Here is a 23,716-nt window from a genome sequence, read left to right on the forward strand (position 1 = left end):
GCTATGGTGGCGCATGCCTTTAATCCCAGCACTTGGGAGGCAGAGGCAGGCGGATCTCTGTGAGTTCGAGACCAGCCTGGTCTACAAGAGCTAGTTCCAGGACAGGCTCCAAAACCACAGAGAAACCCTGTCTCGAAAAACCAAAAAAAAAAAAAAAAAAAATTTCATAAATTTGCAGATGGAGAGCCCACTCAGATGGACCAATACAATGCAGCGATGGATGGAGAGCCCACTGTAAGGACCAGTATGATGCAGAAATGCATGGAGACCCCAACTGGAAGGGCCGGTACGATGCAGGGGTAGATGGAGACCCACCCGGCCGGTAAAACAGACCTACAAGATCACTTTAAGGCTGGTACCAAGTCTGGGATCCATACCCCACAAGATTCCCTAGGCCAGATATGCAGAGATCAGAGGACAACTTTGGGGTGATCTTCAGGAATGCCATGTGCCTCCTTTGGCATGGAAGTCACAAATTATCCCAGGGAATCCCAGAGACCATCAGCCTTCAGTTTTGTGATGACAGGACTATATTTGCCACACCAAGCAATTTTCTGTGGGTGTTGCGGTTCAAACTCATGCTTGCAAAGCAAGTCTTTATTGACTGAGTCATTTCCCCAACTGTGCAGCAGGCTCTTTAGTTGTGCAGGTGGCTCTAAAATGCAGAGGTAAATCTTTTTGATTCTAGCGTACCTAAGTAACTCAGGATCTCAGGGAGTGCCAGTTAAAACCATGAACTTGGTCAGAGTCCAGGCCTCTGATGTCCTGACATTGGAGACAGACAGACAGATACATGCACGCGCGCTAAGCGTCAGAGTAAACAGCTAATGCATGGTTGAAGGATGGTGGTTCCTGATAGGCTCGTACACCTGTACAGGAGACACACACAGGTTGGAGAAATGGCTCAGTGGTGAAGAGCATTGCCTGCTCTTCCAAAGGTTCTGAGTTCAATTCCCAGCAACCACATGGTGGCTCACAACCATCTGTAATGAGGTCTGGTGCCCTCTTCTGGCCTTCAGACATACACACAGAATATTGTATGCATAATAAACAAATAAATAAATATTAAAAAAAAAAAAAAAAGAGACACACACACAGCTGGACACTTACAGTCACAGTGAGGTACCCCGGGACACCTAACCACGGCAGTTCCTGACAAGGACAGATGGCTCCCAGTAGCTCAGTGAACAGCTCTAAGTGGCAGGGACGATGCTGGGCTTCGGTGGTCACCGCAGTGGATTGGCAGCTTCTGATTGCGGGGTGACAGACCAAACGTTACCTGGCTGTGTGGGAAGCCGATGAGGACCAGAGCGTGACTGGAGACGACACAATTCTCCGTGGTGGGAGATTTGGACGGGCACAGGTCACAACTTGAGTTGGAGAAGACTGGAGTGGGTGCTGCTAATTTCTGCTTCCCCTCAGCCCCAGCTTTGTTCCCCACAGGTAGGTGAAGGAAACACCACTGCCATCCCGTCTTCCATTCCAGGCTCATTGGCTCCTTCCAGATCATCCGCATCTCCTCAAGGTTTCTATGGCTGTCCCTCTCCACCCCCAGTGCAGCCTATAGCCCTGGGCTGAGGCCACACCCTGTGTACGTGTGCATTTTGCTTGACCTGAGTCACGTTTCCCCAACTGGGCAATGTGACAACCTCCATCCCTTCTCTCTAGGGCTGCTGCAGGCCAGAGAATGGACTGGAAAATGACCAGAAATGACAAAGCCCTTAGGACAGGCATGAGGCTGAGATTGGCTACTTTATTAGGAAATGGTTACACCCTGGGCCCTATCGAACTGTCCCCCAGCCTTGGCTGAGGTTTGCCTTTGTAAAAAGCTATAGGGATGCAAGAAGGCCCAGAATCCCAAAGCCCGTTCACTACAACAGGCCTCAGAACAAACCACACCTGAAACCCTAAGGAGCCAACCATGAATACATGGAACCTCTTGTGTTTCACAGTCACCCGCAGGGCCTCGCTGGGCCCCTGTACAGACTCCCTGCACCCAAGAGCATGCCTTGGGATGGGACAATACCCTCCAGCTGTAGGGATGCTGAGCCCTGAGCCCTGCCAGCTGTCTTCAGCTGGGCCAGAAGCAAAATGTATGAAAATACTTTAATTATTTCTTTGAAACAGTTAAGAAATAAGGTTGGTGGCTTGGTTGTTTTTACAATCCCAGTAGAAAAAAAAGTTCATAAGAGCCCCGGCCCAAGGTCAGGCCCATCCAGTCACTGGCCACTCAGTAGAAACGTTTGTTCCGTTCCTGGCGCTTCTGAAAGACTACGGCGCCCACCACAGCACAGACAATGATGCCCAGGAGAGCACACAGCAACAGCAGGAACACTCTCCACCCCGTCAGGGGACCACTTCGGAAATTTCCAGTGGGGTCGTCCACATTGTCTGTGGGAAAAGGAGGGAGGTTAATGTACGACGTACGTAACTGATCCCATGAAACTGGACTGAGGAGCTTCCAGCAGAGCCGCACAGCCTAAGAGAGCCAGCCCACCCCCTCACACCTAGCAGACCAACCCAAGACCTGTGTCCTGTATTTACACTGGCAAGGGGGCAGAGTTCTGATGAAATCTACTCAGCAGAACTCTGAGGTAGAGCTTGGAAGGCTACAGGACTCCCCCACAAGCTGTTTAGCCTTGTGTACCACTGCCCAGTCACTCCACTAAAGGACAGAGCTAGGCACGGAGTGGAAGGTTTGGAGAAGTCATCCATCAGGTGAATGTCCCTATCTTGCCTCCTGGGTGGCAAAGCAGATGGCATCTCTGGGAGCAACAACCAGAACAGATCAAACAGTGCTGTGTGGCAGGACTGACTGAGCTCTAAAACACTAAGACCAATCAGAATTAAGACGGGCCAAGGATGGCTCCGGAGTTGAGAGTACTTATGGCATTCTGCTCTTCCACAGGACCAGAGTTTAATTCCCAGAACCCATGCTGAGTGGGTCACAGCTGCCTGTTAACTCCAGCTCCAGGGGACCTGACGCCTCTAGCCTTGCGGGCACCCACACTCACATGCAGGTACGTGAGATGTCAAACCCCAGGCCCAGTAGTTACCCTGTAATTCCTATACCTAGGGCAGAGCAGGAGACTCAGACTAACATCACCCTTACCCTCAATCACATAGCTCCATTCAAGGCCAGCTTGGGCTTCACAAGGTAGAATCTTATTTTATTTTATTTTTTTATAATATATACAGTATTCTCAGTACTCTGCCTGCAGGCCAGAAGAGGGTACCAGATCTCATTACAGATGGTTATGAGCCACCATGTGGTTGCTGGGAATTGAACTCAGGACCTTTGGAAGAGCAGGCGGTACTCTTAACCACTGAGCCATCTCTCCAGTCCTAGAATCTTTTTTTTTTTTTTTTTTTTTTTTTTGGTTTTTCGAGACAGGGTTTCTCTGTGGTTTTGGAGCCTGTCCTGGAACTAGCTCTTGTAGACCAGGCTGGTCTCGAACTCACAGAGATCCGCCTGCCTCTGCCTCCCAAGTGCTGGGATTAAAGGCGTGCGCCACCACCGCCCGGCCTAGAATCTTATTTTTAAAGAGAGATTTATATCACACAAAACAAAAGAAACGAGCCTCTTTAGGTCTAGTTTTCAGTAGACCCATGGCTGGCAGTCTGGCTTTTAGGGGATAGGAGAAAAGAAGCTTCTTTACCCGGAACACTCACTGAGAGGCAGAATTATACTAACGGAGGACCCAAGGCTAGGTTTATAGACAAGCTGACCATCGTGCCTCTTTCTGGCTGAGCAAACCTAAGTGTCAGCTCCTAAGTGGCACAGAGAAGTCACGAGGGACAAGGTGTGTGAGGAGTGCTGGGCACACTACGCACACGGACAGCCAAATGGCCTTGGTTAACACAGGAACAAGTGGATGCTAGGTGCTCACACGTGTGCTGACGAGGCATTGCAGTCTCTGCAGAGACACACAGCGAGTCAGCACTCAATATTTTACTCATGACCTCACTGAAGTGGATCTGACCCAAGCTCCTGCCTCTAGTCACAGAGGTAAGAGCCCAGAACACAGCCAAAGCAGGACAGGACCCACAGAGTTCTGGAAGCCAGGAGGGCAGGGCTGTATACGCACATACCTTTAGGGGACTTGAGGAAGCTGACCCCGGGTTCAATCTTGGTCCAGTCGATACTTTCCTCCTCAGGCGTGCGTTCTACCATGAGCTGGAATAGCTTGATGGAGATGATGTCATGGTTGTCTACAGGCAGAGAGTGAGCCTACCTCAAGATGTGGCCCACTGCCCCACCCAAAGAAAAGCTGCCTCGGCCAGAGAAGGGCCAAGTCCCCAGGGAAAGCAGTTTTCTTCCCAGACAGGCAGCACTTCAGGGACTGAAATGACTCGAGAGGGGGGCTGGGGCACAGCTCAATCCTGAGCATGTATGAAGGCCTGGGGTCAAGCCCCAGCATCCCGAGCATGTATGAAGGCCTGGGGTCAAGCCCCAGCATCCCGAGCATGTATGAAGGCCTGGGGTCAAGCTCCAGGTTGGGGAAGTTGGAGAATGGAAAGAGAAGCATGAGCTCGGATGTTCAGAGTGACCCGGGTCTAAACTTAGACTTAGTTTCTTCACAGAATGGAAGCAGTGATGTCCATACTGAGCCATCACAACAGCCAGCACTGAGAATGCCCACGGAGCGTGAGAGACAATACTGAGCAGAGGATATGAACTAAAAATAGAAACCAGATAAGGGCCAGCGTGATCATTCTAAGGCTGCCTGAGAAGTCTGATACTTCTAAGAATAGGAAGCAGGCGGTCCTGTCAGAGACCCACGTGCAGGCTGTAGATAAACAACGGGTAGTCAGCAACTCAGCCTGAGACCGGAGAAGGGTGTGGTCCAAACAGACACAAAAGCTGTCCCAACTTTCAGAGGGGAGGCTCCCAGCCAGCCAGCCAACTCTACATGTGAACTCGGGGAATTGGTTCATCTAAAGCAAGGCTGTTTAAAGGCTGGGGTGGGGGTGGCCTGGAGTGCACAGAAGGAAGAAGCTATACAAAAAGCAGGTGGCAGCCAGGTCAGGCTGGCCCCCTTGAAGGCAAGGGCTGAGCCTTGAGAACCAGCTTTGGAGTCAGATACTAGTTGCCACCTGGGTTCTGCCATTTCTTACCATCTTGGAAGGACTGAGGAAGTTAACATGCAAGCAAGACACCGAGGAGGTGATCAGGTCCCATGCAGAAAGGACAGGACAGCTGAGGATCACCCTCAGCACAGGGAGAAGTAAGCCAAGTCAGCGAGGGGGCTGCCCTATCAAATGGGATGATAGCCATTACAGTTGGAGCACAGGAACCAGGGACAGACTGTCGGGGCCTTGCATGAAAGGAGGGTACCACTGAGAGATGGTGGCTTGAATGCAGCAAGGAGAAAGAAGGGGAGTGGGATTTGCCAAGTGGTGGCATGAGAAGGTCCAGGATGACACCTGGTTATTTTATCCCAGGCAACTCGACAGATAGGGAGGGTGCCGTCATTACATCTGATGGGCAGCTGAGCCAGGCAACTGGACAGATAGGGTGCCGTCATTACATCTGATGGGCAGCTGAGCAGAGACAGCCCTGTGTTCTACAGAGCTGGAGCTTGACATCCATAACAGTAAATGCTCAAATCCAAAGCTGCCATCACCTAGAGCTAAATGAAGAGACCGTCTGTGCTCCAGGCCTGAGCCTTGCATACCAGCATTTACAACTGATGGTAAAATGAGGGGAAGACTTAAGGAAAGCAAATGAAGGAAGGCGATTAACTGCTGAGGATGGATCCCCTCACACACTCACCAGACAGGTCACCAGTGCCAGCAGAGGCTCCAAAATAGTAACCAGTGGGCAGGCGAACTCCCGTGATATCGATGCAATTCTTCCACTCATTCTTGTCTTCCAAGTCAGTCATCACCTGTGACAGCCGAGGGTCAAGCACACACTCAGGCTCCTGCCAGCTAGCTCCTGGAGCCTCTCTGTGGAACCAGCACAGGCCCAGTGGCCTCCCCATCATGTCTACCCACCGTGAGGCGACCCCGGGAATAGCGGACAGCCAGGAAGGTGTCATGGTCCCGGTTGCGGAAGTCAGCTGTGCAGCCTGCCAACTCAGTCCAGCGCCCATCTTTGCTATGATCGTATGACAGAGAGCCATTGTTCACCATCACCGAGATGTACGGGAACACACGCTGGAACCAAGACACTGATCACTCCGTGCCCAGCCGCCCTGTGGGCACACAGCATCCCACCCACTCTGTTCCTCAGGCGAGCAGAGTCCTACCTCAGTGGTTTCATCATTGGGATATGTGTCCAGGAAGATGGCTAACCCATGGAAGTTGTCTCTGCTCCCAAATACAGGGCCTGGAATGAGGAGATCCTTTCAGAACAGGGTCAGTATGAAGATGCTGGACAGTGCAAAGATAGTGTGTGCAGAAGCAAGAGAGCCCAACCACTGGCACCTCGCCCAGGAGGGAAGGAACCTTCAAGGACAAAGTGGGTGGGGCCCAGGCCTCTTTCAGTACAATGAAGACTGAAGCCCAGCAGCACTTGGGAGGCTAAAGCTGGAGGACTGCCATGGGTTCAAGGACAGCTTTGGCTACAGAGTACCAGGTCAGCCAGGGCTATCTGAACAAAAGTAGAGGCCTTAACACTCAGGGGCAGCCACCAAGGCAAGTGTTAGTATACCTGATCCAAGACACATGGGTAGAGCTACAGGAAGAACCTTCTTAAGCTACAAGCAGCAAATTTTCTGTAAGAACCCCAGAGGAGGCATTTTGTGTTTGCCGGCTGCAGTCTTTGCAGCTTTTGTGTCTCAGAATGGGCCCTCTGAGACTGGCTCAGCAGGTGAAGGCCCTGCTGAGCAAGCTTGAGTTCCATCCCAAGAAAAACACAAAGGTGGAAGGACAGAACACGCCTCACAAAGCTGTCCTCTGATCTCCACAGGTGTTGTGACATGCACGCATGCGCACACACACACAGAGAAATATTTTTAAAATATATGGCAGAGTGGCTAGGTGTGGTGGTGTATGCCTGTAGCCCTACTTGAGAGACAGGCAGAGGAATATTTTCATGGCTAGGTGGTAGCCTGGGTTACATACTGAAAGTCTCTAAAAACCTAAAAACAGTGAATAGGCACGATGGCCAAAAGCATGTCAGAAGGGCTAGGGTGGCCCTGCACTACAAGACCATCTGGCCCTCCTCGGTCCCCGAGAGCAAGCATAACCCCTAACAGAACATGCAGAGTGGCCACAGGCCAGCTACTTGCCATGCCCATCCCCACTGCCCTGGTGGGATAGCAGCTATGCTCATGCCTACCCCACTCTATGGGGCCCAGCAGGGTTCACCTACCCACCTGGTACAAGGCGGTCTCGGGTGTACCACAAGGCGATGCCATCTCCATGGAGATTCTTCTTCCCTGTGCCATGGACTTTGAAGTGAACATGCATTTCCCAGTCCTTGAGGAAACATGGCTGGAAAGGGAACAGAAAGGCCCCTAAGAGTCACCCAGGCTTTGGAGCAAGCTGAAGGAGAACCTGGCATACTTACTTCCCATCCCTACCAAAGCTAGGCATTCACTTCTGGGTAGAGGGATTAGACAACAGTACCTCAGTGCTACTGGGCCCAAAATGAGGCAAGGAAGCCAATGGTACGTACGAGGCTCAGCCCTGCCAATCAGACCTTTAAGCACTCTTCAGGGTAGAACCCCAACCCTCACCCATAAGTGCTGTCCTGGGACCTCTGAGAATTATCAGCCCCATTTAAGTCACAGAGCCCAGCCGTGGCAGTCAGATCTGTGAGTTTGAGGTCAGCCTGGTCTACAGAGCTAGTTCCAGAACAGGCTCCAGAGCTACAGAGAGAAGAAACCCTGTCTCAACACCCCCAACCCCCCCCAAAAAAAACATTACAGACAACATTTTTTATCTGTCCACAGTGGATAAAAAAGTGGTCTTAATTCAAAACCAAGTCTGATTAAAACTGGCTAGTTCTTATATTCCCCACAGCCTCTAAGCATTTAATGTAAATTAAACCTATCCCTTTCTATAGTCCGTGGCTTCTAAAATGGGTGGACCATTGCTAGCCAGACTCACATTCAAGTCTGAAAGCAAAGTTCAATTCCTGGCTGGAAAGCTCATGCAAACCTAGCCCTGACTGAGCTAGCAGCGCTGAGGCAGGTCTGTTCAGGTGCTCCCAGGGGGAGAGGACGCCAAGTGCAGAGCCAGAGCAACCTGTATGGAGGGAAACTTCCTGGACCTTGCTCACCACAGGAGGCTCCTTGGGGAGAACTAAGTATCAGCACACTTAACACACAGGAGAGTGAACAGTGACTAAGGACTCATCAGAAGCGGGGACATGGTAGCAAACATGCCTATAACCCGGCACTCAGGAAATATTCCATTTTAGGCTAGCCTGAGCTATGTCTGCCATGTCACAAAGTGGCTCATTTAGGAAAATAAACTGAAACAAGACAGCGATCTATCAGAATGGCAGCGCAGGTGAAGACTGACTCTCAACTAGTGGTGGGGTTTCATGCTGACCCTCTTTTTGGGTTTTCTTTTTTTCTTCCTTTCTTGGGGAGGGAGTGGTTTCAAGACAGGGTTTCCCTGTGTAACAGTCCTAGCTGTCCTGGAACTAGCTCTTGTAGACCAGGCTGACCTTGAACTCACAGATTCACCTGCCTCTGCCTCCCCAGTGCTGGGATTAAAGGCGTGCGCCACCACCACCCGACCTGGTGTTTCCTTTTAATTTTTTTTTTCTGTCCATTGTGTGTGTTCAAGAGTTTTGGATTCCCTAAAACTGGAGTTACAGCTATGAGCCAATGTGGGGAACTGAACAGGGTTCTCTAGAAGAGCAGTCAGTGCTCTTAACCGTTGAGCCATTTCTCTCTCCAGCACCCCCCCACCTTTTGTTTTTTTGAGACAAGGTGTGTCTCTGTGTAGCCCTGGATGTCCTGGAACTCTCTCTGTAGACCAGGCTGGCTTTGTACTCAGATATTCCCTGGCCTCTGAGTGCTGGGATTAAAGATGTGCATCACTTCACCCAACCCGCCCCCTTTTTTTCATACTTTTTTTTTTTACTTTAGTGTATGTGTGTTTGAGACAGGGTCTTGTTCAGTATCCATTGCTGGTCTCAACCTCAATCCTGCTGCAGCCTCCCGAGTGCTGGGATTTCAGACATGTGCTACCACACTCCGCTCAATCTGATGCAGCTATTATCGTCAGACTTGGGTACCACAGATACTGGGAGAAGAAAAATAGATGAACTGGCAGCTGAGACCCAGTGTTCTGGAGAGGGGGAAGGACCTTCAGTCTGACCCTAAATAACTGTTATGTCAACCTGACACAAGCTAGAGTGACTCAGGAAGAACTCAACTGAGACAATGTCCCCAGCAGACTGGCCTGTGGCAGATTTGTGTTCTTGATTGATGATTTATGGGGGAGAGCCCAGCTCATGGCAGATGCCGGCTCTGGACAGGTGCTCTGGGTACTATAAAAAAGGCAGCATGAACAAGCCATGGATAGTAACCTTGCCTGTAGGTTCCTGCCCTGGCCTCCCTCAGGGACAAATTTACAGGCTGGTGAAATAAAGCCCTTCCTCCCCAAGCAGCTTCCGTGGTGTCCATCACACTGATGGCGACTCTAAGACAGCAGCCTCCTCCACTTCTACCTCAGCCTGAGCTAAGGATGCTGTAAGCCCACCTGGTGGGCTGGCTGAAAGGAGATGGCTGCCGGACCCAGCACAAGCAACCTCTACCATTCTCACAATCCTGTCCACGTAGGCTACATAACAGCTATCGTGGCCCTGGGGTTGACAGTAGCCATGGCAACTTTGAAAAGGAACCACAAAAGAAGTGCAAAGGGGTGTGTACTTGACTCCTCATAACACGACTAGCTGTTCCCTACCAAGCCTGCCCACCCCTCCCCACTTAGCTCTTTTGCCCTGAATTTATAATCTTTTGATCTTCAAGGCTGAGAAGCTGATTATCAAGTTTTTCTCCCACTTATATTCTTAGTCAAGAATAAAATCTCCTGTTACTGTATAGTTCAAAGGGAAAAGGATCTGGTCTGGGAACAGAAAACAAATGCACTTGAAACATACTACTCTTGTGACCCGGAAAATTTCCATTCAAAACAAGAATACACTATGTCCCCACACAGGCAAAGTGGCCAGTGCACGGGTTCATCAGCTTCCTATAGCACAAGGACCGGGGACAGCTTGGCCCTAGAGCATGGAACCACCAAGGACCTGCACACAGCAGCATGCATGTCCCCAGTTCTGGAGTTCCCCTGCTCTGCATGCAGTCATGAATTCTGGAAGAGATGACACCTAGCTCTCAACGACAGAAGGACAAGGATCCCAATTCAAGGCCTGCTGAGGCAGACAGAGGCCTTGCCAGAGTTGGGACTGAAGTCTGAAAGTACACTAGAAGAGCCCACACAGGAGGGACTCAGCTCCACATCGAGTCCTCGTCCTCCCTGGAATTAGAGCTAAGTGACTCTGCCAGTCCTCAGTTTCCCTCTACAAACAACTGTACAAATGTTCTTGTCAGCAGAGATGACAAGTAACCAGGTGTCAAAGAGACAGAATGTGACTGAAACCCAAGGAAGCATAGGAACCAAGACTGTGCTCCCAGCAACCATGTCCAAGGCTAAAAGAGAATTATGGGAATTTAGCAGGTTCCATTCTCAACTCTCACTAAAACAAAGTTTCAGAACAACATTTGGTAACATAATGGACAAACTTAACAGGTGAAGAGCTAATTAATGTATACAAAGTTACTCAAATACTAAGAATGGGGGCTGGGGGAGGATGTTCAGAATTGAGAGTAAGATCCCAGAGGAAAAGGCACACATAATTTAATTTCCAAAACGAGACCCAAGAGACTGAAGCAAAGCAGCAGAGATTTGTGACTGCCACAAACTTCAACAGTCCCACAGTCAAAGGAGACCAACAGTAATGAGATGCCATCTTCTGGATAGGAATAAGCACACTTCCCAATGCAAGGGTGACTTGATGAGGGCTGTGTGTGGCGGAGTGCTTGCCTAGATCCACCCCCAAACTATAACCCCACACAAAAGGACACCTGGGAGTGGGTACTGGTCATTCCTAGTTTTCCTGTGCTCTCTCCCTTCCATCCCAATGTGATGCCATTTGTGTTGTTTCCGTTTGTTTCGTTGGTTGGTTTTGTAATTTTTTTTCAAGACAGGGTTTCTCTGTGTAGCGCTGGCTGTCCTGGAACTTACTCTGTAGACCAGGCTGGCCTTGAACTCACCAAGATCCGCCTGCCTCTGCCTCCCAAGTGCTGGAATTAAAGGTGTGCACCATGACCACCAACAACTGCCCAGGTCCGTTTAGTTTTTTCAAAGTGTACTTCATTATTAATCATTGTATGAACATAGGTATTTGTATGTGCAAATAAGTACAGGTGCCTGTGGAGGCCAGAGGCTTAGATCACTGTTGTGCTCTACCCGATGTCCTTCGGAATCTAACTCAGGCCTTCTGCAAGAGCAAAGCACACTCTTAACCATTAAGCCTAGTTTTTGATGGTTTTGAGACAACACAATGTCTTACAAAGCCCAAACTGCCCTTGAAATCACTATCTATGGTTGGCACTGAACTCCCAATTTCCCTATATCCAACTCCAAAGTCCTATGATAGCAATGGCCAACTTCATCATGCCTTCTGCCTTGAGGTGATGCCAAGGCCTTGGGTGATCCACCACAGCCCCTCATGGGACCGACCCCCACCCACTTTATCATTAAAAGAATAACATTGGCCAGGCGGTGGTGGCGCACACCTTTAATCCCAGCACTCGGGAGGCAGAGGCAGGCGAATGTCTGTGAGTTCGAGGCCAGCCTGGTCTACAAGAGCTAGTTCCTAGTTCCGGAAAAGGCTTCAAAGCCACAGAGAAACACTGTCTCGAAAAACCCCAAAAAAAAAAAAAAAAAAAAAAAAAAAAAGAATAACTTTGGTGCCACGACTCTTTCTGCAGGCAGGCCGGCTGAGGACACGTGGGGACCCTGGACATGGACCACTTTCAAACATCCTGTTGCTCCATCGCTTCAAATGTAAGGTTCCCTTCTCCAGGTCAGCTTTCCCTCACATTCGCCTCTACTTGCTTCCCATAGCTAAAAAAGTGAGCAGGCCACTTGGAATGGCCCCCTTGCACTGTTCGGAATTTTTGTTGGTTTTTTTTTTTTCTTCTCTTCCTGGACCACTCGAAGTGATTCTTGTGTAGTTCAATTTTTTTTTCCTTTTTGGACCTCTTGTAAGTGATCCTCGCTGTCTGAGACCGCTCCAAGCCGTCTCTAGCTCCTGGTTCCCAAGCTGATGGACAGGAAACCAGCTTGGCTTTATTATTAACCCTGAGCTAGCATGGAGACACCCAGCTGGTAGCCCTGAAGTGTGCACTGTTTTCACCATTTTCCCATTTTCAGCTATGGGAAACAAATCCTCAAAACCTATCAGTCCAACCTGCCCCCTGGGATGTCTTTAGAGACCCTAAAACTCCAGAGCTTAATGTCTTGCAGATTCCCATGATTGTCCTTCTTTGTTCAAAAACATGGCCTAAGTATCCTTTAGACAATAACCTAAAGTGTCTGCCTAACAGCACCTTTGACCCCGCTATTCTGGGGAGCTTTCTAACTACTGTCAGTGCACAGGCAGATGGAAGGAGTTTTCTTATATCCAAGCCTTTTACTGTCTCAGTTCTAAGTCTAAGCCCTCTGTCCTTACAAGCTGTTCACCTGCTCACACGTACCTGGCTATGACATCTAAGCCGGAGGAACACTTCGCTTCCGCTCTGAACCCTGCTAACGAGCCCCATCTTTCCGACCTCAGCAGACAGCTACTTCCTAATCTCTTCAGCTCCCCACCCCACCAACTACCTACTCCGTCAGCCCCTCCGGATCCTTCCTCCTCTCTGGTGCCAGGCCGCGGCAGACGCCCAGCTCTAGCACCCACTTTCACCCCTCCTCTCACACACTTGCGTGCTGCTTAGAAACCCAACCCTGACCAAGCCAGCTACAGTTCTCCCGTTGTGAGAGGTGGCAGTGTAAATGACTGGTCAGGGCACATGTTCCTTTCTCCCTCTCAGAACTCTCCTTGTACCCATTTCCTTAGGCCTGCATGCACGTCTTTCTCTTTAATAAACTCTTAAAGTGGGTTCTGCTTTGTGTTTTGTGATCTGTTCTCACTAGCGCTGGGTAAGTCCACCACCTACAGGGGAGGGATAGTAATTTTAACATAACCAGAGGTTTAGAAACCAGTAACAGAACACCTTCAAAGGAACCAACACTTAGCAGAAGACAATCCACATTCAAGAAATGAAACAAAAAGGTGCCCAGCAGGAGAGCCTAAATTCAGCAAATGCACCCAGAAAGAAAAAGGTGAAATTATGACAACTGCAGACAAAACAATTAAAAGAATTAATTACCAGCAGCCCTTGAACACTGTCTTTCATTCTTGTGGAGAAGGAAAATGATCAGGATCCACATGGGAGTCAGAGGTTCAGAAGAAAGAACAGTGAACACAGTCAATCCGAAGACAGAACCAACAGCAATACCTGACTGCTACGGGCTGCATGGCTCACCACACAGGACTGAATAAAGGCTCCTGAGGTCTCAGCACTGCCCGGGAAGAAAGTCAAAGTATAAAAGTACACACAATCCTTAGGACTCTGTTGAAATGTGGGTGTGGCATGCATGCGTGCATGTACATGTTGATGTACGAATGTGTGTTTGGGAAGGTGGTTTTGGAGCGTCGCAGATAAAAACCAGGTTTTGTGCACCTCCAGCCCTGTCTTTTATTTTTTTATTTTTTTTGAGACAGGGTTTCTCTGTGTAACAGCCCTAGCTGTCCTGGAACTAGCTCTTGTAGATCAGTCTGACTTTGAACTCACAGAGATTTACCTGCCTCTACCTCCCAAGTGCTGGGATTAAAGGTCTGCACCACCACCATCCGGCCAGCCCTTTTAAAACAGGGTGTTGATATGTAGCTCAGGAGAGCCCCGAGCTAGCAAACTTCCTGCTTCTACCTCCTAGATGCTTAGACATTTGTACACTGCCATCCAGGATAACCATAAAAAACCCTGAAAAACAAGACACTGGAGAGAGGGCTAAGTGATTAAAGTGGCTGCTCTTCCAGAGGACCTGAGTTTAGTTCCCAGCACCCAGGTCAGGCTGTTTACAACTGCCTCTAATGCTAGTTCCAGGGGACCTGATGGGACCTTCGGCCTTCACAGGCACCTGTACATGTTTGCACACAGAAGCATAAACATACATAACAACAATAAAAACCTTGAGAAATTCCGGGTGATGGTGGTGCATGCCTATAATCCCAGCGCTCAGGAGGCAGGCAAGTGGATCACTGTGAGTTCAAGGCCAGCCTGGTCTACAGAGTGAGTTCTAGGACATGCTCCAAAGCTACAGAGAAACCCTGTCTAGAAAAACAAAAAAACAAAAACAAAAAAATCTGAGAAACAAGCACACAACTTCCAGACTAATAAAAGAGGGATAATAAGTAAGAAATGTTCAACTCAAGACCAGAGGAAGGAGACAGAGCAGCCAGGCAGACAGGAGGAAAACAGTAAGAGAAGGCTAACCCTAACATGTGAGTCATCTTATCGTGTGTAAATGGAAGAAATGTGAGACGAGATCCCACCTAAGCTCTGGATGAATTCATCCATTCAAGGGTTTACTGCTGCAGTGCTGGGGTGGAATCCGGTGTGGTAGACAGCCCTTTTCTTCCCTAAATTCTTAGCAAAACTTGCTAATATGCCTTTCTTGTCTCTTGATATAGGATGTCCTTCTGTGTATGTGTTGCTTTTATTGGTTGATGAATAAAGTTGTATCGGCCAATAGCTTAGCAGAGTAAAGCCAGGTGGGAAATCAGAACAGAGATATGTAGAGTAGGCAGAGTCAAGGAGATGCCATGTAGTTACTGAAGAAGAAAGATGCCAGAACATTACCAGTAAGTCACAGCCTCGTAGCGATACATAGATTAATAGATGTAAGAGCTAGCTAGGAGTCGGGGGTGGTGGTAAACACCTTTAATCCCAGCACTCAGGGGGCAGAGATAGAAGCAGATCTCTGTGAGCTCGAGGTCAGCCTGGTCTACAAGAGCTAGTTCCAGGACAGCTAGGGCTGTGACACAGAAACCCTGTCTGGGGACGGGACGACGACATGACACAAGATGAATGTGCAGGTTAGAGGACAACTTGTGGAAGTCAGTTCCTCTGTCCTCCAACCCAGGGTGTGAGGCCTAAGCAGCAGGCATGTTTATCTGTTGACTGCCAAGCCATCTCATCAGCCCCGAACTCACTCTGTAGCCCAGAAAAGCCGTCAACTTGTGAGCCTTCTGCCTCAGCCATAGTAGCTAGGATTCCAAGGATAGGATATGCCACCAGGCACAGCTTTATTATTTTTTTCAACTGCATGTGACTCTACAATATCTCAAAATAAAAATTTTGGCTGGGGGACTAGAGAGATCGCTCAGAGGCTAAGAGTACTGGCTGTTCTTCCAGAGGTCCTGAGTTCAATTCTGAGCAACCACATGGTGGCTCACAACCCTCTATATAATAGGATCTGATGCCCTCTTCTGGTGTGCAGATGTACACACGGAACATCCAGATACATAAAATATAAATAAATAAAGTTAAAAAAATTTTTTTGGCTGGGAATGGCAACTCACACTTGTAATCCTAATCCTAATCCTTAAAATACAGAGGCAGAAAGAGTTAGTAAACTGGATTCACGTTTGCTATAGATGAAGAAAACAAAAAAGAGGAAGAAAGAAATTAAAATCTTTTGGGTATCAAAGAACAATATTAGAATTAATAGAAATCCTTAGCTGGGCGCAGCAGTGGCACACACCTTTAATCCCAGCATTTGGGAAGCAGAGGCAGGCGGATCTCTGTGAGTTCAAGAACAAGTTTCAGGATAGACTCCAAAGCTACAAAGAAACCTTATCTTGAAAAACCGGAAAAAAAAAAAAAAAAAAAAAAAAGAAAAGGAAAGAAATCCTTGACCATGACACAATTAAAATTAGGTATCAATAATTTAAATTTCTTAAACTACCAAAACAGCACATATGTATTTGAAAAAAAAAATCTCATGTAGAAGATGCAGCCAAGAATCTCTCTCAATTGGTTTCTTTGCCACTTGTGGTGGTTTGAAGAGGAATGGCCTGCATAGGCTCATATATTTAAATACCGGGTCACCAAGGTAGTGGCAGTACTTGAGGGATTGAGATGTGGCCTTGTTGGAGGGAGTGTGTCAATGGGGACAGCCAGTCCCAGTGTCACTCTCTTCCTGCTCCCCGGGGAACCAGAGGTGAACCCCTAGTTACTCTCCAGCACCGTGTCTGCCATCATGCTCTGAGCTATGATGATAATGAATGAAACCTCTGAGACTATAAGCAAGCCGCAACCAAAGGCTTTCTTAAGAGTTCCCTTGATCTTGGTGTCTTGTCACAGCAACAGAACACTGATGAAGACCCTACTCCTGAAGACAACACACAAGGCCAGCCTTGGGACAAAAGGACAAGCAAAAGGGAGGGAGAACGTCCAAGCGCAAGGTCAGTGGCAGGAGAAGCTAGAGACGGAAGTGAAGGGCCCGGTAACAGTCCCATGGGACCACAGGCCTCCCAACACCGTCACACACCCCAGATCAAAGACTGAAGATTAACGTGACAGAAAGCCTCCAGGTGACTTAAAACAGGAGCCGTGTGGTTTGAAATTGACTTAGAAGCTGCTTTGTATGGCACAGCTCTCATCCCCAAGTCCCCAGAAGCCCTAATGCCTTGTTACCACACCAGAACAATGAAACCAGAATAACCTCACAGAAAGAAATAATTTTACAGTTCACAGTTTCTACAGTTCTGCTTGAACAAAACAGGAAGCAGATGCAATCGATCATCTCAAAAATCAGTACAGTGAGATATGCCTGTACTCCCAGCTACTCGGAAGGCTGACCAAGGGGAAAGGAAAGAGCAAGACTCCATCTCACTAAACAAAACTGCTGCGTTCGGTGGGTGCCCTCCTACACTACAATTCTATCTGGTCTGCTAAGTAAACACTTTCTCAGAATTTGCACACATGAATTTCTATTTTATAAGAGTTGTTTTAGACTCCTGTGATGTTGAGGTAAGAGGTGGCTCGGTGTATAAAGTGCCTGCTGCAACAGCACCCAGATCTAAGTCTGGGTCCCTAGCACCCATATAAAACCCAGACAGAGGGGCATCCGGAGCTGTGGAGGCTGTAATAAGGCAGATCTGGGGTCTTGCTGGGTTAATCTGGCTGAGATGGCAAGTTCTAGGTTCAGTTAGAGACCCTGACTCATAAAACAAGGTGGTAGGCAGGACATGGTGGCACATGCCTTTAATCCCAGCACTTGGGAGGTGGAGGCAGATGGATGGTTGAGTGAGTTCCAGGACAGCCAGGCTGCATGGAGCAGCCCTGCCCAGCCTGACCTGGAGGCATGCACTTACACTCCAATGCTGGGAAGGAGACAGACAGCAAACTGCAGGCTGCTGAGAAAGAGCAGAGGGTGACCTCTGGCCGCCACATGCACACAGCTGCATCAACACACGCCCTGATGTGCTCTGGCGCATGGTGGTACAGCCTGTAATCTGACCACTTGGGGAATTGAGCAAGAAGATCAGGAACTCAAGATCACCATTGACTGCATAGCAAATTTGAGGTCAAATTTGAGCTGGATGAGACCATCTCAAAAACAAACCTGATGTTCAGTTTGAGTTTATTCATATTTGTTTGTTTGCTTGGTTTGGTCTCACACTGTAGCCCAAGCTGGTCTCAAACTCTCAGAAATGTTCTTGTCTCAGTCTCCTGATTTCTGACATTAAAAGACTAGTGCCATCTAAACAGTCCTGTTATAAAAACAGCACTCTCTGGCATGCTGGAAACTGCATTCTTTGTGAGTCTTTCTGCAGTGCTGGGAGTTGAATCAGGGCCTAGACAGACACCTAACTGTCCCATTGTCTCTTTGCAGATATTTAAGCCCAAGACACTTTTTTGGGGGAGGGCTGTTTTTGTGTTTTTGAGAGAACATATTCCCATGTAATGTGTCTAGACAGGAACTTCCTAAGTAGACTAGGTTGGTCTCGAACTCAGACAACTATCTGCCAGCCTCTGTCTCCCAGGTGCTGGGATTAAAGGTGCAAATCACCGTATCTGTCAACATTCTCTTTTGAGGGGGGGATTTTTGAGACATGGAGTCTCTGTGTAACAGTCCTAGCTGTCCTAGAACTCACTGTGTAGACCAGGCTGGCCTCAAACTCACAGAGATCCACCTGCCTCTGCCTCCCTAGTGCTGGGATTAAAGGTGTGTGCCACAACCACCCAGCAACATTTTTTTTAATCATTGTGCATGTGAAGATGCCATAAATGACAGAAGAGGGTGCTGAACACCCTGGAGCTATAGATTCAGGCAGTTTTCGGTCACTCAATGTGGATACATACTCTCAGGCACACAGCAGCAAATGCTCGTAACTGCTAAGCCATCGCTCCAGCCCCTCCACCCTGTTCTTAAAGTCTCTCTCTAAACCTGGAGCTCACAGATTTGATTAAGCTGGCTGGCTAGCAAGTTCTAGAATCCTCTTTTCTCTGCCGCCATAGAGCTAAATTACAGCCAGCCAGGCACCAGGCTTTTACATGATGCTAGGGACTGAACTTGGGTCCTCAGGTCTGTACTGCGAACACTACACCCACTCAGCTACCTCCCCAGCCTCAGTATCAAATTTTAAAAAGAGGAAGGGGATATAGAATCTTGGACTGAGCCGGGCGGTGGTGGCGCACGCCTTTAATCCCAGCACTTGGGAGGCAGAGGCAGGCGGATCTCTGTGAGTTCAAGACCAGCCTGGTCTACAAGAGCTAGTTCCAGCAGGACAGGCTCCAAAACCACAGAGAAACCCTATCTCGAAAAACCAAAAAAAAAAAAAAAAAAAAAAAAAAAATAGAATCTTGGACTGGCACTTTAACAATAAGCAAGCTTAAAGGCTTTGAAGCAGCCACCGCTGCCACCTTTTCACAAGACTGATGCAAGCAGAGTGGCCTCTTCAGCCTCCCATGTCCTGAGCTCCAGACATTAGGCACTATTTACCTCTGAGAGCAGGGCGCACTCGGTCCGTGTTTGCTCATTCAGATGGATACAAGTGAAGGGGATTTAAACCAAAACAAAACTGCAGCTCAGAGAGGAAACAACAAATGGGAACTTCTGAGACTTCCAAGTAGTTTCCAGAAGTACAAATGTGCCCTAAACATTTAAAACCTGTCAGCAGGGTCCAGCAGCAAAGTCCAGGAGCTGAACAAGGGAAGTCTGCAACCAAAGCAGGCAGAGAATGCTCTTGGTCCTCTGACATCACTAAGCCACCGACTGTGCTAACCATCAGACACTTACAAACCCAATTTAGATCATTACCTGGGCTGCGTCTGCTCCTTGTGGATAAACCTAATTCCTAACAATTCTATCAATATTTTCACCCTGCCTTTTACAGAACAAAATGTAATGCTATAATCGAACTCATTTCTAGGAAAAACACAAGCTACATTACCACCTAAAACAGCAGTATCCAAACTATACATGCATGCATAAGACCGGGGTTCAACCTACAGCACTACAAAAATAAAATAAAAAGGAAAGAACAAAAGAAGTATTTGAAAAGCCTAAGACAGAATGATGTGACCCTGTGACTGGAAGGTGGGGGTGGTTTGAGATGACTGCTCAAAGACTCGGAGTGTGTGCATTTGAACCCGGACTTAAGAGATGAGAAGTAACCAAGGAGCGGTCACGAACAACCAGGAGTCATTGTCCCAGACAGTGAACAAGCGCAAAGGTCCTACGGGAAGAAGGCAGCTACAGACAGGCTGGAACCAACTGACAGAAGGACTGGAGACACCAGCCACCAAGGAACAGACTGTGCGGACATAATGTAGTTTCCCATTCACGAAGCCCGCAGGCTGTGCGGAGCAGAGCCAAGCCGAATAAAGAAAGAATCCACAGATGCCCCAGCAGCAGTGTGGGGGCACAGGGCAAAAAGAGAGGAGGTGCTGAGGGGACACGCAAATGAGGCGACACAAGGACAGTGTGGTCTTCCGGAACTAAATGACAAAATCAGCCAGAAGGGCTAAGACAGCACAGTGCGGAGAAAAGTAGGCCCCCGGCCAATAGTGTGGGTGGAGGAAGGGTTAGATCAGGCTAGGCGAGGCAGGTTTCTTTTCAAGCCATGACCTATTCCCGAATTATTTCCTCCTCCCTTTCCCAACCTAACCTTTCTCAGTGTAGGCATTTCACGGCACTGCTCCCACACGACAAGACAATGGCATCTCAGGCTCCCGACCCCAAGGCAAAGGCCACCACCAGTCCAGCGGAGATACGACAAGACCCTCAACCAAGCACTGTGACCGGGAATCGGGTCTGTGAAGCTTGTCAAAGGGGTTCTCCCACGTCCAATTAAAAGGCATCACGTGTATCAAATGAACTGCTGAGGGAGGGGATCAGAAAGATCAGCTGAAACACTATTTACGCCACTCACTGGATAGTCTGCCTCCGCACAACGCAAACATACCTCGTTTGAGAATTTAATCTGACGAAGTATGGCAAAGTCAGTACCCAACACACAGCAAAACACTCAATAACGATACAGTTTCATCCTTCCCGCGATCAAGTGAGTTCAATTTAGGCTGACAACTCCTCTCACTTCTTGTTATGCGACTTTAGGAACGCTCAACTTAAAAGCTAAGAACCTTAGCTACTTCCTTCTTAAGTCATTAAAATGTGGACCTCTTTACTTACCTTGCATGGCTTCTGAAGAAATTAAGTGTCAGGCACGGCTTCTGACACACGGTAACGACACAATGTGGATTCTCTCTTACTACTTGTGTGACCAGGGCCGAAACTCGGCGTGTGTATAACTAAGCTCGGCTGCTGAGGCAGAGATTACTGGATCACTGAACGCTACGTCAAGCCTCTTGGCAAGGACTCACCTGGTGGTTCCAAATCGAGCCCTCTTTGCTGCGCTCGTCAGGGGTCAGACGCACGTACTGGCTCGTAAGCATGGTGCTGCCTTGGAAGTCCCAGAGCGGCATGGAACTGGAACCGACCCCTGCGGACAGAGACCGACATCGACAGGTGCCCAAAAGGCTACGCCAGAAATCTCCAGAGCAGCTCTGCTCAACAAATAGGGCATGCCCTCCTCCAGCCAACTCCAGGGCCGCGACCTCACCCTTCACTTTATCCCTGCTGCGGGCCTCACCTTGGTAGGGCTTGATGAGCGAGTGCTCCCGCTTAAGGTGTTCACTGTTGCCGTCGGTTATATCCGCAGCCACCGGCCCCAGCAACAGAAGAAAATGGAGAAGTGTAGTGGGGCCTGGGCCGGGGCCAGGAAGCCCAGGCCTCCCTGGGCACCGCTGACCCCAGCCCCAGCGCCGAAGCCAGGCCTCGGCCGCCATTCTCCTTTTCTCTCGGCCACTTCCGCTCTGGGACTTCCGCCTTCCGGGTGTCTTTGCTAATGGTCTCCGGCCGGAAGCCCTCCAAACTAGAGAGTTAAAAAGGAAAGCCTCACAGTCAGAGGCACGGCACCCTTATTGGCTGGGCAACCTCCTATCCTAGTAGAGCGCGGCTCCATAACTTTAGGGATTCCTGGTCTCCTGTCAGCCGTCCACGACAGAGTTCTTCCGAGCGACAAGGGATCCAACCAATCATGGATCAGCACGTTAGGCTTGAGGGCCAACAAGAAGTAGAGGACTTAGTTGAGAAGGAGGAGAGCGAACGGCGTCTTCGAAGTAAAGCATGCTGGAACTTGTAGTTTTCCTGGACGCACCGCGGCTTCTCAATCCTAAACCTTTGGATGTAGATGCTGTCTTTGAAATGACCTTTCCCAGGACAGTGGGAAAAGCAGCCCTGGGGTGAAGTAGAAAGCCTGGAGTCCAGTCCAGCGTCACCTTGGACGCGGTGGGTGGAGCAAACTTTTAAGCCTCCTCCGAGCTAATGCCACTCCTCTGGAGATTTAAAAAGAGCCCAGTTATTTGAGAGCCCCAACTACCCCTAATTACTCAGGCACAGTCAGTTTGAAGCAGGAGCAGACCAGATGCTGGTCTGGGACCTCAGCGAATGCCAGAAGTCATCTAGCTCCAAAAAGGATCAGTTTGTGTTGCCACACAGAGTGCCTGTGAAAGATTCAGGACAGCTGGCTCTGGATAGTTGGGCAATGGTGGTCTGTAGCCAAACGCAGTTCTATTTTACCTGTTAATCTATTTAGTAAAAGATTCAACTGCCAATATTTTTTGTCAAGGCACTTAAATTTTCATTAGAAAACCTGATTGAGGGGCTGCAGAGATGGCTCAGGGGTTAGGAGTGCTTGCTGCTGTTAGGTCCACAGGGGGGTCGCACAAAGATGGGGACAGACCACCAAAGTCTATTAAACCAAAAGCAAACTTTATTCGAGGAAAAAAAATAAAATTAATAAAAAAAAAAAACCTCCATGTGGCACAAAAAGCTTATCAGCTAGCTGAGACCACAGCCAGAGATGGACTTGTAAGGTTGTGGCAATGGACTGTTTCTGAACTCCCCCTCCTTTTTAAAATATTTATTTATTTATTATGTATACAATATTCTTCCTACGTGTATGCCTGCAGGCCAGAAGAGGGCACCAGACCTCATTACAGATGGTTGTGAGCCACCATGTGGTTGCCGGGAATTGAACTCAGGACCTTTGGAAGAGCAGGCAGTGCTCTTAACTGCTGAGCCATCTCTCCAGCCCCGAACTCCCCCTTTTTATAGCAAGAAGCAAGCATTAGGCATGAACAAAACATTTTTTTTACAATCTCAAAGTAAAACTCAGATACAAATTGTTTTTTTTTTTTAAACAATTTCCATTATTCCATTAATAGGTTTTTTTCAGTTAAACTAGTGTTTGTATTTAACCCATTGTTTCTCTCTGGTACTTTTTGCTGGTGTTTACCAAAGCTCTATGCTCCCCTGATACGGCCAGTTTTGCTTAGCAGGAAAGGGTAAGGGACGATGTACAACCAAAAAGTCAGGTACATCCCATCATTTAAAAGTTAACGCAGCTCATATCAGTTGCTGGTCATGAGTGGCAGGCAGGGGGGAGTATCTAAAAGCTGACCCTCAGTTCACAGAGGGCCACTACAACCTTGCAGACAGAAGCAAAGTCATCCACTGTTAATAGCTAATCCTTAAGTTGCTGAGAAAGCGGCTGACAGTCTGTTCTCATTCTCCTAGGCTTACAATTTTATATTTCTTTATTTATACATTTTTTTCTGGAATCTACATTTTTATCTTATTATTCTCGGATCTTCGCTGCTTTTTCGGAAGACCAGGGTTCAGTTTCCAGCACTCACTGTGGATATTTCTAAACCAACCATATATAACTCCATTTTCAGGGGCTCCAGCGCCCACTTCTGGCCTCCATGAACACCCATCCTTACATGAACACATACACACAAACACACACATGAACTGATTCTTCTTAATCTTAAAAAAGAAATCCCAATTTTCATTTTTTCATGAAACATTGCAAATCTAGGCCCATATTCTCACAAGAATGTTAACAATTAGAGGTGATTTGAACTGCCTATGGACAAACACCTTTGTCTTCCAGCCTGGGCCTGACCTTGAATAATGGTCTGAATTAATGTGAATAAATTGTTTATGTTATAGATACAGGCTGCCAGGTTCGTTTGTTACACTTTTAGTTTTTTGTTTTGTT

General features: G+C 48.4%; 1 protein-coding gene across 1 annotated transcript; it reads right to left on the reverse strand.

The window, feature by feature from the left end:
• Positions 1–1,733: 1,733 nt before the first annotated feature.
• Positions 1,734–21,633, reverse strand: Lman2 (lectin, mannose binding 2). Its single transcript, XM_057787959.1, has 8 exons — positions 21,242–21,633; positions 20,973–21,091; positions 7,326–7,443; positions 6,255–6,334; positions 6,001–6,162; positions 5,777–5,891; positions 4,093–4,212; positions 1,734–2,391 (listed from the first exon to the last, which is right to left on the reverse strand). The coding sequence occupies exons 1-8, from the start codon at positions 21,435–21,437 to the stop codon at positions 2,231–2,233; spliced, it is 1,071 nt and encodes a 356-aa protein (XP_057643942.1). The 5' UTR covers positions 21,438–21,633; the 3' UTR covers positions 1,734–2,230.
• Between the last annotated feature and the right edge of the window lie 2,083 nt (positions 21,634–23,716).

The sequence above is a fragment of the Chionomys nivalis genome, chromosome 13 (genome assembly GCF_950005125.1).
Source record: "Chionomys nivalis chromosome 13, mChiNiv1.1, whole genome shotgun sequence".
NCBI classification, from domain to species: domain Eukaryota; kingdom Metazoa; phylum Chordata; class Mammalia; order Rodentia; family Cricetidae; genus Chionomys; species Chionomys nivalis.

Excerpts from the sequence above, each read along its gene's own strand:
- Lman2 (XM_057787959.1), bottom strand. The coding sequence starts at position 21,437 with ATGGCGGCCGAGGCCTGGCTTCGGCGCTGGGGCTGGGGTCAGCGGTGC. Across the intron at positions 7,444-20,972 it reads GCTCGATTTGGAACCACCAG|CCATGTTTCCTCAAGGACTG; the intron begins GTGAGTCCTTGC and ends TTCCCTTTCCAG. Across the intron at positions 6,163-6,254 it reads CCAATGATGAAACCACTGAG|CGTGTGTTCCCGTACATCTC; the intron begins GTAGGACTCTGC and ends TCTTGGTTCCAG.